Source organism: Trichomycterus rosablanca, chromosome 19 (assembly GCF_030014385.1).
Source record: "Trichomycterus rosablanca isolate fTriRos1 chromosome 19, fTriRos1.hap1, whole genome shotgun sequence".
In the NCBI taxonomy this organism is placed as follows: Eukaryota; Metazoa; Chordata; class Actinopteri; order Siluriformes; family Trichomycteridae; genus Trichomycterus; species Trichomycterus rosablanca.
The window spans coordinates 20,857,567-20,870,431 of record NC_086006.1 but is presented as its reverse complement, the minus strand read 5'-3'; the positions used below and the strand labels follow the sequence as shown (position 1 = coordinate 20,870,431).

General features: G+C 39.5%; 1 protein-coding gene across 4 annotated transcripts in view; it reads right to left on the bottom strand.

Annotated features, from left to right (window-relative positions):
- Nucleotides 1-11,708, bottom strand: part of flna (filamin A, alpha (actin binding protein 280)) — a 46,901-nt gene extending 35,193 nt beyond the window's left edge. For all 4 annotated transcript variants that reach the window (XM_063015860.1, XM_063015862.1, XM_063015861.1 and 1 more), the window contains exons 1-2: nt 11,529-11,708; nt 4,185-4,634 (exon numbers count right to left, since the gene is read on the bottom strand). In XM_063015860.1, coding sequence (XP_062871930.1) covers nt 4,185-4,557 — 373 coding nt within the window. In that variant the 5' untranslated portion in view covers nt 4,558-4,634; nt 11,529-11,708. The remainder of the gene's footprint in view (nt 1-4,184; nt 4,635-11,528) is intronic.
- Nucleotides 11,709-12,865: the final 1,157 nt, after the last annotated feature.

The window sequence follows — 12,865 nt, the reverse complement described above, 5'->3', positions numbered from 1 at the left end:
TCCTTCTTAGGCCTAATGCATTGGGGTATTTTGGAAATGATGTTCAACAATATTAAGCTCAATTGCTTGTATTGGTGTAATGCAAAACCTAAAAGCTGACCTTGGTGACTACCCACCCACCAAGGCAGTTTGCTGTAGTTGCTTCAAAGAGGTTTGTGAGGAAGTTGTTTTCTCTTTGGTATTGCAATAAGCGTAGGCCTACACTAACACTTAAGCAAACCGTTAAGACTTAACCATGCTTAAAAATGGGGGTGGAACTACTTGGGGTGGGTGGGGTCAATACACATCAACTGGACATCAGTGCTTTTGAATGGTAGCATAAAACATTTGTGCAAAAAAGAGATTTAATTTGTAATATGTCCCTGTTAAATGGTTAAACCATAATCAGCAGAATCAGGAGAAATGAATTCTAACTCGTGTTCTGTCCTGAATGTTGTGCCTGAACACTCACGCATGAAGATTAAGCAACAGAGCACTGAAGCATCATGTACAACCCCACCTTAGGATGACAGATTGTGAAGAGCCCACACCCATTCCTTTAACCAAGCTCCAGCAGTCATGCATCTGCAAGATTTGTTTATATCAAGATATTAGGCTTTAAATTATACATTTGGCTTCTGTTGGGCATGTAGTTTTAGTACCCCAGTCCTGTCTTCATTACCTTTTAAATATCCAAGAGGTCAAATTAAGACAACAAAATAACAGCTTTTAGGGCCCTACACATGAAAATCTGTCAAGGATGTAGGGATCATGCCTACCACCACTCTTGCACACAATCCCATACTTGGAATGCGTAATCATCCAGCCTTTCTCCAATGGGAATGGGGACAGTTATAAAAAATAACTAAAACGATTTTGTCTGGTATGCCAGCTGCCAATTTAAAATTTTATACAAGCAGAACTATAGTGTTAACTGCCATGTCAAATACCTAATGGTTTTCCATTAAACACCCATAAGTTTAGGGGATTGATCAGCCTGTGTAACACACTATGCCAAGTAAAATGACTACCTTCAATAAAGTGGTCACTACTAACTAGTGTTATACATTTATATTAAATTTTTAATTATTGACATGCACAAAAAAGAACCAGCTAAAATGCCCATCTCTGCTCCATCATCTACACATTTAAGAATATGGCATATACATCCTGTTGCTTCATTAGTTTGATCAACTGGATACCACTGTTGGTCATCCAACCACTGCTTTCATTAGTATGGCATCCCAGGTTCTGCATACACCTGCATCTTCTTGAGAAGCTTTTGAAAATGGTTAATTGCACCCAAACCATTTTAACTGCAATTCTAGGTCAACATGGGTGAAATCCAATTAAGTGCTCGAATAAAAATAAATACCTCCAACCGCAATCTGTACTGTGATAAATGCAAACAGATGAAAAAATTTAGCACTGCATCAACTGAGGCTTTAGTACCCAGTTTTTGGCACACCGTAACTGAGTTGGCTTGCAAAACCTCAATAAATAGGTTACAATCATCCCCTCTGGGCTTGTTGAGAAACACTGCTATGCAGAGAGATATTCTATCCTGACTAAGGGCGGCATACCTGATAAACCAACAAGACTGAAAGGCAGCGTGCCATCTACTGAACATAACATCCTGCCTAAGACGAAGGCATGTTTCCAGTTTCCACTAAATTAGCACAATTAGGACAGTGGCACCAGTCGGAGGTTTGAACGGGAATGTGCAATAAAATATGGCTTATCTAAAATGTTAAAACGATACAGGAGAAGCAAACAGCCAGTTCATTAGCCATTGATGTAGTTCAATCTCATTCACAATAAGACGAATTACAATTTGTACACCACTTAAAATCTGCTACTTGCTACAGAAAACGGTATCTCAGCATCAGTCCTGGCATTCTGAAGTGTTTCAAACTATTCCTGATCCCAGCACATCTGATCCAACACGTGATTATTTGTCAGTAAGCTGCATCAGGTTTACTGAAGGTGGGGAAAACCTGATGCTCAGCAGGGTGGTGTGTCCCAGGAGTTATGTTGAGAAATCCTGGCATAGAGGACCCTCCCAATATTAACAGCTTGATCTGCATAAAGGGGTTAAAAATCTAACTCAAACAAGTGGGGGTGGATTACAAAGTGCATAGCGTGATCCTCCATGCATGTTAAGGCTCTGTGCCGTTGATCAGTGTAAAGAAGCAGTCAGTGGTTTAACATGTCAGAGGGTGTGTGTGTGTGTGTGATAACCCGAGCCTTCCTAAACAATGTGGACCTGGTCAATGTAGCAGAAAATTATATTAAATGACGAACTAGACTTTAGATTCACAAAAAAATAGCAAAAAGTAACTTATTCAGATCAAATGTAGACACAAATGGCACCCCTAGCTGAAAGAATGAGCTTCAAACACTCAAAGATCGTAAACGTGTATGTCACTAACATGATAAATAGTAAGTTAATCATAGTCACTTACGTATATGCAATGTAATTTTAACACTTTTATAGCAAAGCAGTATGTACCTTTAAACAATTCAATGGTAAACTGAGTTTGCCTTTCCATGAAAAGTAATATGTGAATGGGTGGGGCAATGCTTTAGTGTACCATCTCTGTGATGACAGCTTCATTTCACCCATCCTTTCTCCGAGAGTATAGCACCTTTAAAAAATTTCCCCAGAGGGTATAAAACCATCTAGGTGCCAGCTGGAAGACTGCTTTGTAAGAATAAATGAGCATGGATAACATGGATAATTGATGTGATGTCAACAAGCTCAGTGACACACTTACACTTCACAAATGCTTTCAAGAGGATTCATATTGCTACATATAATCCATGTAAGTCCTAGTTGACATAGGCATTTAACGTTGAGATATAAATTGGCACAATGAAGCCTTTATTTAGTTAAATGCACTTCGATACAAATCATGTAATTATAGTAAAATTAAATAAGGCGCTACCCACTGGCAGAAATGGCAGTTTAAAGCTTTAGAGCCACAAGGGGACCTTTTTAAAAATAACTGTACATGATTACGTGTGAGGGGCAAAGTTAACCACTGTGGTAATGAAACCGCTCCCTCCTCTACGTTCTTTTAAATGCCTTACCATGATTTGTCATGGTGCATGAGAAGCTATTTATATAAGTTCGTATTTGGCAAAACCAGAGAGTTAATATTCACTGTACTGCATTATTGACAAACACATTGGAGTGGAAAGACTTGAAAAAGAAAATCTCACTAGCCTGTCATCAAAAAACAAACACCAGGGTTGGAACCAAGGTACCAACTCTTTTTGGGTATTAAAAGTACCAGGCTGAATTAGGAATACAGTCAGAAACACAATAGATGACATCAAGTGAAAAACCTATTAACCTGGCTTAGAGTTTTACAAAGCTGGAAAACAAAAACCTTATGATTTTCAATACATTACCTTTATCTTGCTTTCTGCTATGATAAAAACATTGCGGATCTAGTTGTGGAAGTAACTCATTAAACCTATTATAATGAAGTGAATTCAGATAATGACTCCACCTTCAAAAGCCCTAATTTACTACCAAAACGCAATTAACGTCATAGCAAAAAAGGTGTTTTTACTTCAATTAAAAATTTACATCAATTTGTTGGTCTTGGGACAAGTTAGAAAAGTTGTTGACATATTTTTTTTTTTTAAGGTTTTAACATGTTGACATGTTAAATGTACTGGGTTCTTTGACTGTGCCACCAAGTGGCATGCAGATTAAATTTAATTGGGTTTTTAATCAACATCACATCATGCATCAAAGTATTCAGACATTAGTTGGAGTGGATTTTTTTTCATGAACTGATATGTGTTTCAATGGAATCAATGACCCTGAACAAAAAAAAAAGAACTAGATTTTGGAACCACCTTAAGTGAAATGTTAAAAAGTTCTGTTTTGTTGTAAACCAGACTAGGCCTAACAGTAACTACAATACATCCTTGTGCACAGGCCTTCACTTTACAGCATGTTTGGAAGTAATGCATTCTCCAAAAGTCCGAATATACAACCACCGTGGACATTTTATTTCTAAACAGACTAAAAACAGGAAAACAGCTCTTTACAGAGTGAGATTTGAGACGCTCTGCTCTGAGGTTTTAGAAAGCTCAGAATTCCAGTGTGGGGAAAAAGTTCAGCAAGTTTGCTGGCTGGAAGAAAGGCGTGTATGAGGGGAGGGAATGTAAAGGGGGGAAGCACATACCTATAGAGACGAGCTTAATGTTCTCCCTGTCGAGGAACTCCAGCGCCACGGAGACGTTCTCCAGCTGCATCTGCCTGAAGGTTGGACGCTGGTTGTACTTGCGGAACATCTTCTTCTGGCTGAGCACCTCGAGCAGCCCGATCAGGCGCAAACCGTCGCTCAGGTCCGTCTGCAGGTTGGCGATGCGCTTGTTCACGCACTTCAGATGTTCGTTGCACCATCGGGTGAAGGTGTTCTGCTGGATCTTCTTCCATGGCGCGTCCTCGGCCAGGTCTTTCTCAGTAGCGGGCATGTCGGCGTCCTTGTCTGGGCTGGCGTTGGATGCGGCTGAGGCAGCAGCGCTCGACTGGTGCAGGCGGGGGTGTTGACTCATTCTTATGCTCTCTGTTCTACAGGCTCGCTGGAGTAGGGTGGAGTCTTGAGGGAAGCACTAATGTAGCGGTTTTTTAACTAAAAAGAAGAAAGAAACGCGATCAGCAGAAGTAAAACGCACCGCTTTGGTGTTTATAAATGACCTGGAAAAAAGTTTTGATTATGTTTTAATATTTTACACGCCTGACGATGGTCGACACGTGACACAGATGGGTTTGGTTTTTTAACTCTGAATCCCTGATTGGAGAATGAAGTGAACCCGCAAAGTCCCTGGTTACTTCGTGAAGTTGTGGTAAACACTGCACACATTCGAAAAGATTAGAAGATTAAAGAGACTGTTCTGCTACTCTGTGTGGGTGTTGGGGAGTGTTTCAGAGATTCGTGTAGCTGTAGGCGAGCCTTTTTTTTTTTACTGCAGACTCATATAAGGAAAAATCTGATCATCTCTCCCAATATGTCTTTCTATAAAGAACATCAGATCAGCTAGGCAGTCTTTAGTCTGAAATCTAGTCTACAGAGTAACACACATTAGCAAATCAAAGTTTAACATCTGAGAAAAAAAAAGTTCTGGGTCGCCTTGGGTCAATCCATCTCAGGGAAACATGCGCGCACACACGCATTCACTTACTCACTCAAACCATATGGTCATCTAAGTGCAGCTTGGTGGGAGGTTAACGGAAATACCCCAAGAAAGCCCACACGGACAGGGGAGAACATGCAGAACTACTCATGGTCAGTGATCAGAAGCGAGGATCAAAACCAGGTCTCAGGGACCTATCTACCTTTCAGCTCCCTCATTGTGCCACCCATGTCAGAAAAGAGTTTTTTAGACGATAATGAACAATAAAACCTTAAAAACTTCATTTATTTTTTATTTGCAGTCAGAAGATGTGTTCAATATTCAACCAAGGAGGTATTTTGTGTGTGTGTGTGTGTGTGTATGTGAATTACAGTAATTACAGCTGGCTCTACTTGACAGTTCCTGACTTTCAAATATAATATTTAAATATAACAGACTTTCCTGTGCTCAGGTGGCACAGGGTTCGAATCTCAGCGGTATTATCGGCCGATCAAGCGAATGAATGGTCGAACAGCCTAGCCTTTGGGAGGTGCAATTGTCAGTGTGCTCTCAGTGCTGGTCCCATGCCCCGATCAAAATAAGAAGAGTGGCATCAGGAATAGAATTTGAAGTAAAAACTGGGCAACATCAGGTATGCAGTCCAGAATGATCACCTCAACTCCAGCGAACACCTTTAGAATTCTTGACAAACTGGGCACAAGTTCCCACAGACACATTCAAAAGTCACCTCTGAGAAAGGTGTTATAGCAGCAAAAGCAAAGTAATAGGGCGCATGATTGTGGAATGAAATGTCCAGCAATACAACTTCACCAAATGACCTAAAAATTACATTGTGCCAACCAGCCCCATCTATGCAACAAGCCCAGTGACAAACATTTGTACCATAAAACCTCAGGTGAATTTAAATAGACCATGCGATGGACTGGTGTTTTATCCGGGTGTGTTACTGCATTGCACCCAGTGATTCTAGAGCAAACATTAAAATGAAATGAAACACTGATCTCATGTGATTTAATCATGTGATCTATATGTTTAGGAATGCACCATTGACAGGTGTGTGCAGATTTAAAAAACATCATCCCTTCGAAAAACAATAGACAATGAATCAGTAGGGAACTTGCAAATTATGTTAAATTAAATACCCAAGGTATATATCGTAAAACCCCTGGCAGGATTTGTTCCTGTTCGTGTTCATTAAGTGGTGTAATTTAGAAAACAGTAGGCGAGTGGAGATACAATCCAACATTTTACTAAATAAGGCAACTAATCCAAAATCGTATGTGAAGCACACAGACCATAAAGAATGTTTTCCTTTGGCATTTTTTCAGAACTTGCCTCTGCACGAGAATCTAAGGAATGCCCTTGTTCTAACCACCGATGCCCCCTGACCCCACAATAAACTCTCATTCCAATAAAACAACATTAAACAGACTCTCTCCAGTCTTTTTCTCTACTACTTTCTCACACAAATACACAGTTGGGCAAAAAATCCTATTTTAGATTTTGGATAAATGCTAAATGCACTTTCCCAAATCAAGTCTATACTAGTCTAGACAGGTCTAGTCACACAGTGCTTTAATCTTAGTTATACTTAAATACTTAAGAAATATTAATGTTTTAGTACTCGGGTGGCGCAGTGGTCTATTGTGCTAGCCCACTACCACTGAGATGCGGGTCTCTGATTTTGTTTTATTTTTTAAACACACTGAAGGTGGACTGCTTAAATTAAATTGCCCCTAGGTGCGGGTAAGTATGTGCATGAAAGATAAGTAATTAAAGTCCTGGCCTAATAAGGGTAAGGTTGCCACAGTTGGGGCCCTAGGCAAGGCCTTTAACTGCTTGCATTGTATTCAGTCACAATTGCACTTTGGATGAAAACGTATAATTTAATAAATATAACGTAAGTAATTGTGTGATAATCTAGGGTGGATTGGCACCCTGTCCAGGCTGTATTCCTACCATGTGCCCATTTTTTGGTTAGCACCAAACCCACAGTGTCTCTAACCAGGATAAAGCAGCTAGTAAAAATGAATGAATAAATGAACTAAGGAAAACTTTTATACTTGAAATGCTTCTAAGATTTGCTTGAAGACAATTTACAATTAGGTCCGACAAATTTCCCTTTGTCCCTTGGCGCCATCTACAGGATAAAAATACTGAATATTCTCCCTATTACCTAATAGGCATCAGTCTCAAAGTGTAAGCAATTTAGATAGTCAGCTAATTTGTTTATCTTCAGTAACTGGTTAATTATGATCAACACACCAGACAGCACGCCAATCCATCGTGGGGCCTCAGCCATTAACCCCCCTCCCCCCTCTGACAGAGCCAATCCTGTCTGTACGTAGATGCCCGACTGGCTGATAGAACTGAGATTTGAACCCTGGATCCCAGTGAAAGTGGTCTAGCATAATTTACAACTGCACCACCAGCATCTCATCCAGCATGTTAAGAGAATCAGATCATCCTTTAAGGAAATATAATTAGGCCTACAGATTATTACAGCACACTTTCTAGTAAGACATAAGATAAAAACAGGCATACCATTCATTAGTGTGAAACACAATGGTAAAGAAAGTACAAATTCTTATGTTTCTACATAGCTAACAAACAGGATGCACGCTGCAGCCGTGCCATGCACATACAAGGGCACAGTGGTGAACTGACTGAGCATGCTCAGTGCCAACTATCAGAGCCTTGTGGTTAACCCATATACTATTGCTGTAAACCTCAGAGCATGCTATCTTCACTAAGCAAATGAAAAACACAGATTGAACGTCACAGAAATTATGACTACTGCGTTTTTCTGAGAATGTGAACAAAGCTTCTTCGTAAGACATGGCAACAAATCAATATTTAAAAATAGAAATATATATACAATACATTTTCAAGCTTGACCAGATTGGGCCTGCAATACATACATTTTATTTATTAAATAATACATGTGTGGTCTAAAAAAGTCTTTCAGTGCTTGAAAGACTACAAGCCTCTGGTCTAGACTGTTAAGCAAAGTGAGGTGTAGGACCCAGTGTAAGTGTTTGTTTCCTCAGGATTTCTAGATCAGAACATTCTTTATGCTTTTTAATATGATGTGTTTTATCAAATATAGTAGCCAACAAGACAGCATAATGAATCTAATGAATCAGAATCAGTTAATAAATGACCCGATAAAGCCTGACCCACAAACACCAATCACAAGGCGAGAAAGCACACTGGACAGGGTAACCATACAACACAGTGCATCATTCACTCTCTTAATCCTTGACCATTACCTACATCTAGAAGTGATGTAATTTTGTCAAATTCAACATTTTTGACTTGTTTAATAAACTATATTAAATAACACACGTCTTTAGACACTTTTGTGCAACATGGAGTGTTATTACTGTGGAGCTCCAGGTTCGATTCTCTGCTTTGGTCAATATCTGCATAAAGTTTACTTTTGGGCAGCATGGGATTTTTGTCAGTAAAAAGGATTGGCTACTAATTAGAATCACTTGGCTGCGTGTAAAACAGTACACTAGAATCTCTACTTACAAGACACATTTTTATAGTAAGACAATAAAAAAATAAACATTTCCAGAAAAGTTGGGTCATTTTGTGTAAAAAATGTTGTAAAAAGAATCTGTGATTTGTTAATTCTCTTGACAAAAGTAGAAAGACAAGATTTCCAGTGGTTTCACCGAACACCTTAATTGCGTTTTGTAAATACAAACACATTTAGAATTTGATGCCTGCAACACACCTTTCCTGTTAATGAGACTGTTTAATGGTTTGGGAACTGAGGACACTAATTGTTGCAGTTTTGCAAGTGAAATTTTTCTCCATTCTTGCTTGATACAAGATGTCAGCTGTTTAACAGCTTGTGGTTGCCATCTGATTCTCCACTTCATAATGCACCATATATTTTCAATAGAAAACAGATCTGGAGTGCAAGCAGGCCAGTCAAGCACAAGTCAAGCTTTGTGTCTCCAAAGCCACACTGTTGTAGCACATGCAGAACGAGGCCTGGCATAATCTTGTCAAAATACCTGTTACATTTTACATTTGTTTATATGTACAAAATACAATAATTAGGGAACACATTAGAAATTCTAATTTTGTCATGTAAATAAACATATCACAGATTCTTCATTTTATTGCATTCTATAAAACGTTCCGACTTTTTGGAAATGGGGTTTGTATCATTAAAATCAATCGCCACAATGCCCCCAAAACCAAGGACGGATTAAGGATAGTCTGGGCCCCTGGGCAAAGAGTTGCCTGGCAATTTGTAGGTCCATAGAAAGTCAAGGAGCCATGGTAAACGACTTCTATGAAAGTCAAGGGCCCCATAGCAGGGGCCCTCGTGATCAAGGGCCCCATAACCAGGACCCTCTAAAAATATGCCCCCCCTCTTTCCTAGGACCCCTAATAGCCAGAAGTCGAAGTCAGAGCAGTGCCACAACGCCTCATCCATTTTCATAAGGGGCCCAAAAGCATGGCTAGGGCCCCCAAAAGCATGGCTAGGGGCCCCAAAAGCATGGCTAGGGGCCAAAAAAAAAGCATGGCTAGGGGCCAAAAAAAAAGCATGGCTAGGGCCCCCAAGAGGCCCTGGGGTCAAAGTCCCTAATAGTCAGAGGATCCTTAAAATGGACGGCCCTCGGAAATAAAAATATATTGTATCATAAATGTTGATAGGCATCGCAAAATGTTTTGGGCCAGGGCCCCCCCGGGGCCCCCTGACCTCAAGGGCCCCTGGGCGCTGGCCCCACTGGCCCGGTCAGTAATCCAGCCATGCCCAAAACAGCAGTTAGGGGTCATTTGAGTGCCATATAACATCAGGGTTGCTGAGACTTTGAGTAGAATCCCTGTGCGAGAAGTTTGACACATTCTCTCCATTGGCTGCCATGCCAGTAGATGAATCATGTTTAAGTGAAAGAGTGAACTAGATAAGTGTGTAAAGCCCTGGGATAAAAATGTGCCCACCTTGTGCCCAGTGTTTCCAGGATAGACTCCGGACACCCCACTGATCAGAACGTGATTGTTACTAACGTTGATACAGGTAAGTGAATGCATGAATGAGACGTTCTGGTAACTAAGTAGTGGGTGTGGTTGAATAAGTTGTGTTAAAACAAGTTGTTTTACCAAACAGTGCTGAACTGGGCACTCCCTTTACCGCTAGTGGGATGCTGTATGTGCGGAGGGGGGCGCACGCTACTATCACAGTGAAACAGCGGCCAGAAAGCGAGAGGCGTTTTTCCATAGTTTTCCTTATTTGGTGAGGAGGATTTAAAAAGCTTACGACATGTTTAGACCCCTGTGGAGAGCGACAGTATTCTGTGCAGGTCAGTGCTGTAGCCTACATCAGTTTAAACACACACCAGTCAGACTGTAAAACTGGTGCGTGTGAATCCATAAAGAACAGCACAAAATCAAATGACTCGGTTAATTCGTGGCGTTGTTCAGACAAGTCTAACCTCGTACATTATTCAGCGCTTGGTTCTGTCTATGTCGGTCAAAGTTAAAGAACAAATACATTCCTGAAACATCTTGAGCTGTGCAACTTCTATCAAATAACAAAAGGTGAATCATTTTCGAGTCAACTCCTGAATCAATTAGGCGTTGAACATAAGCACGAAATTGACTCGGATACAAACAACTCATCGAATTTGAACCGGTTCTTGGCACTGTTAGGCAAAAAGTGCATATTGTCACTTTCTTGGGTTTTTAAATGTTTAATTAAGCCAAAAACGACTTATAATCGTAAAATACGATTAAATATAGTTTATAATGTCAAAGCATTTAGTATGTAGGTTTTATGTTGTCATTTTTATTTTAATATTATAATGGTTACACAGTATATAAGATAATACTAGAGTAGGTGATGGGTTTATTCTCCAAAAACACTATTGCCATTGTGAATCATGGTTTTGTGCCCTAAAGAATCATTCATTCAGAATCAATATTGCGATTTTTAACCATATTTTAGACCCAACCTTTGCCTTTAAACCTCTTTGCACATCCTGAGCAGGTTTAGGTAGCTAATGTCAACCAACATCCTAGCTGAAATGCCCCTCGTTAAGTTGTATAGGATACATTTGTTCTAAGACTATTTTAGACCAAATGTATTTATTTTATTCTTCACTGTTTTAATAATTGTAATTCATAATTTGATACACTGTCTTTCTAAAACCATATCTGAAAATCAAATGTGCCTTGTTTTATCTTGTTGTGTTGTTGCAAGATGTACCAACATTTCATTTAATGTAAGTGAATCACATTTTACTTTCCTAATTTGAAAACACAATGTTGCAAACTTTTGCGCTCAAGTGGAACTCTGCATACAGCTCGACCTATTAAACAGACACACGAATGTGATAGGTTATATGAAAGTAAAACTTTGTACTTACATGTTTTGGCTTGTTTTCCACGAGTGTTTTCTATCCTGCACTGAGGAGAAAAGTACATGCACCTTTTATCTGAGTGACTCCGTACCGGAGTGTTCGAGTCTCCCTCAGGGGAAAAGCGCGAGCTCGGTACTGAACTCCAGAAAGAACGCGCCTGACACCGCTCGTTCTTTTCTATCTCCGTCTCTCTGTCGTCTAACACGAGAACCTTAATTGGTAAAGTAGCAGAGGTGGAGGAAGATGAAGAGGAGGAGGAGGAGAAGGAGGAGAAGGAGGGGGGGTCCTTTTCTCTCAGATTGCGTCTCTCCAAAAAAAAACAAAAAAACTGACGTTATACAGTGATGCGACCGCGCCTTCAGATTTTAAAGGTATGATGTCACCCTGACTGCGCGCGCCCGTATCCGCTCGGCCTGCGCGCGCACTGTAATCGAAGAGGCCAGCACAAAAGAAGTGTTACCTTTAATATACCTGATCATATACGCCTGATCAGAAAAAGTTGGGACAGTATGGATAATGCAGATAAAATAAAAAAGCAGTGTCCCTTACATTTACTTTGACTTTGAGATAGATAGATAGATAGATAGATAGATAGATAGATAGATAGATAGATAGATAGATAGATAGATAGATAGATAGATAGATGATAGATAACTTTATTAATCCCATAGGGAAAGTCAGTTATTACAGCAGCTCCGGTACATTAAAGCAAAAAGTATTAAAGTACAGAGAATTAAAGTACAAAAGTATATAAGTACAAAAGTATAAAAGTACAAAGAATTAAGTACATGTACAAGTAACGTTGTACACATTATGTAATTGAATAAATAGAAGAAAGAAAAAAAAAAAAACCTAAGAAGTATTCTGGCATTAAATATGTAGATGAGATATGTAATGTGATATACTAAGCTGTAGTAGTGTTAAATAACAACAGATATGTAGTATAGTTTATTTATTTAATTGCAGACAGACCCAAGATATTTCATGTTTTGTCTGCTCAACTTCATTTCATTTGTTAATATACCTCCATTCCTGCATTTCAGGCCTGCAACACATTCCAAAAAAAGTTGGGACGGGGGTGATTTAGGGCTAGTAATGAGGTGAAAAAACTAAATGATGTGATTTCAAACAGGTAATGTCAACAGGTGGTTGTAATCATGGTATTCAAGAAAAGGCTGAGTCTCTGATGAGCAAAGATGAGTTTGTTAACAAATGCGTGAGAAAATGATTGAAATGTTTAAAAACAATGTACCTCAAAGAAAGATCGGAAGAGATTTGCACATTTCTCCCTCTACAGGGCATAAAATCATTAAACGATTCAAGGATTCGGGAGAAATATCAGT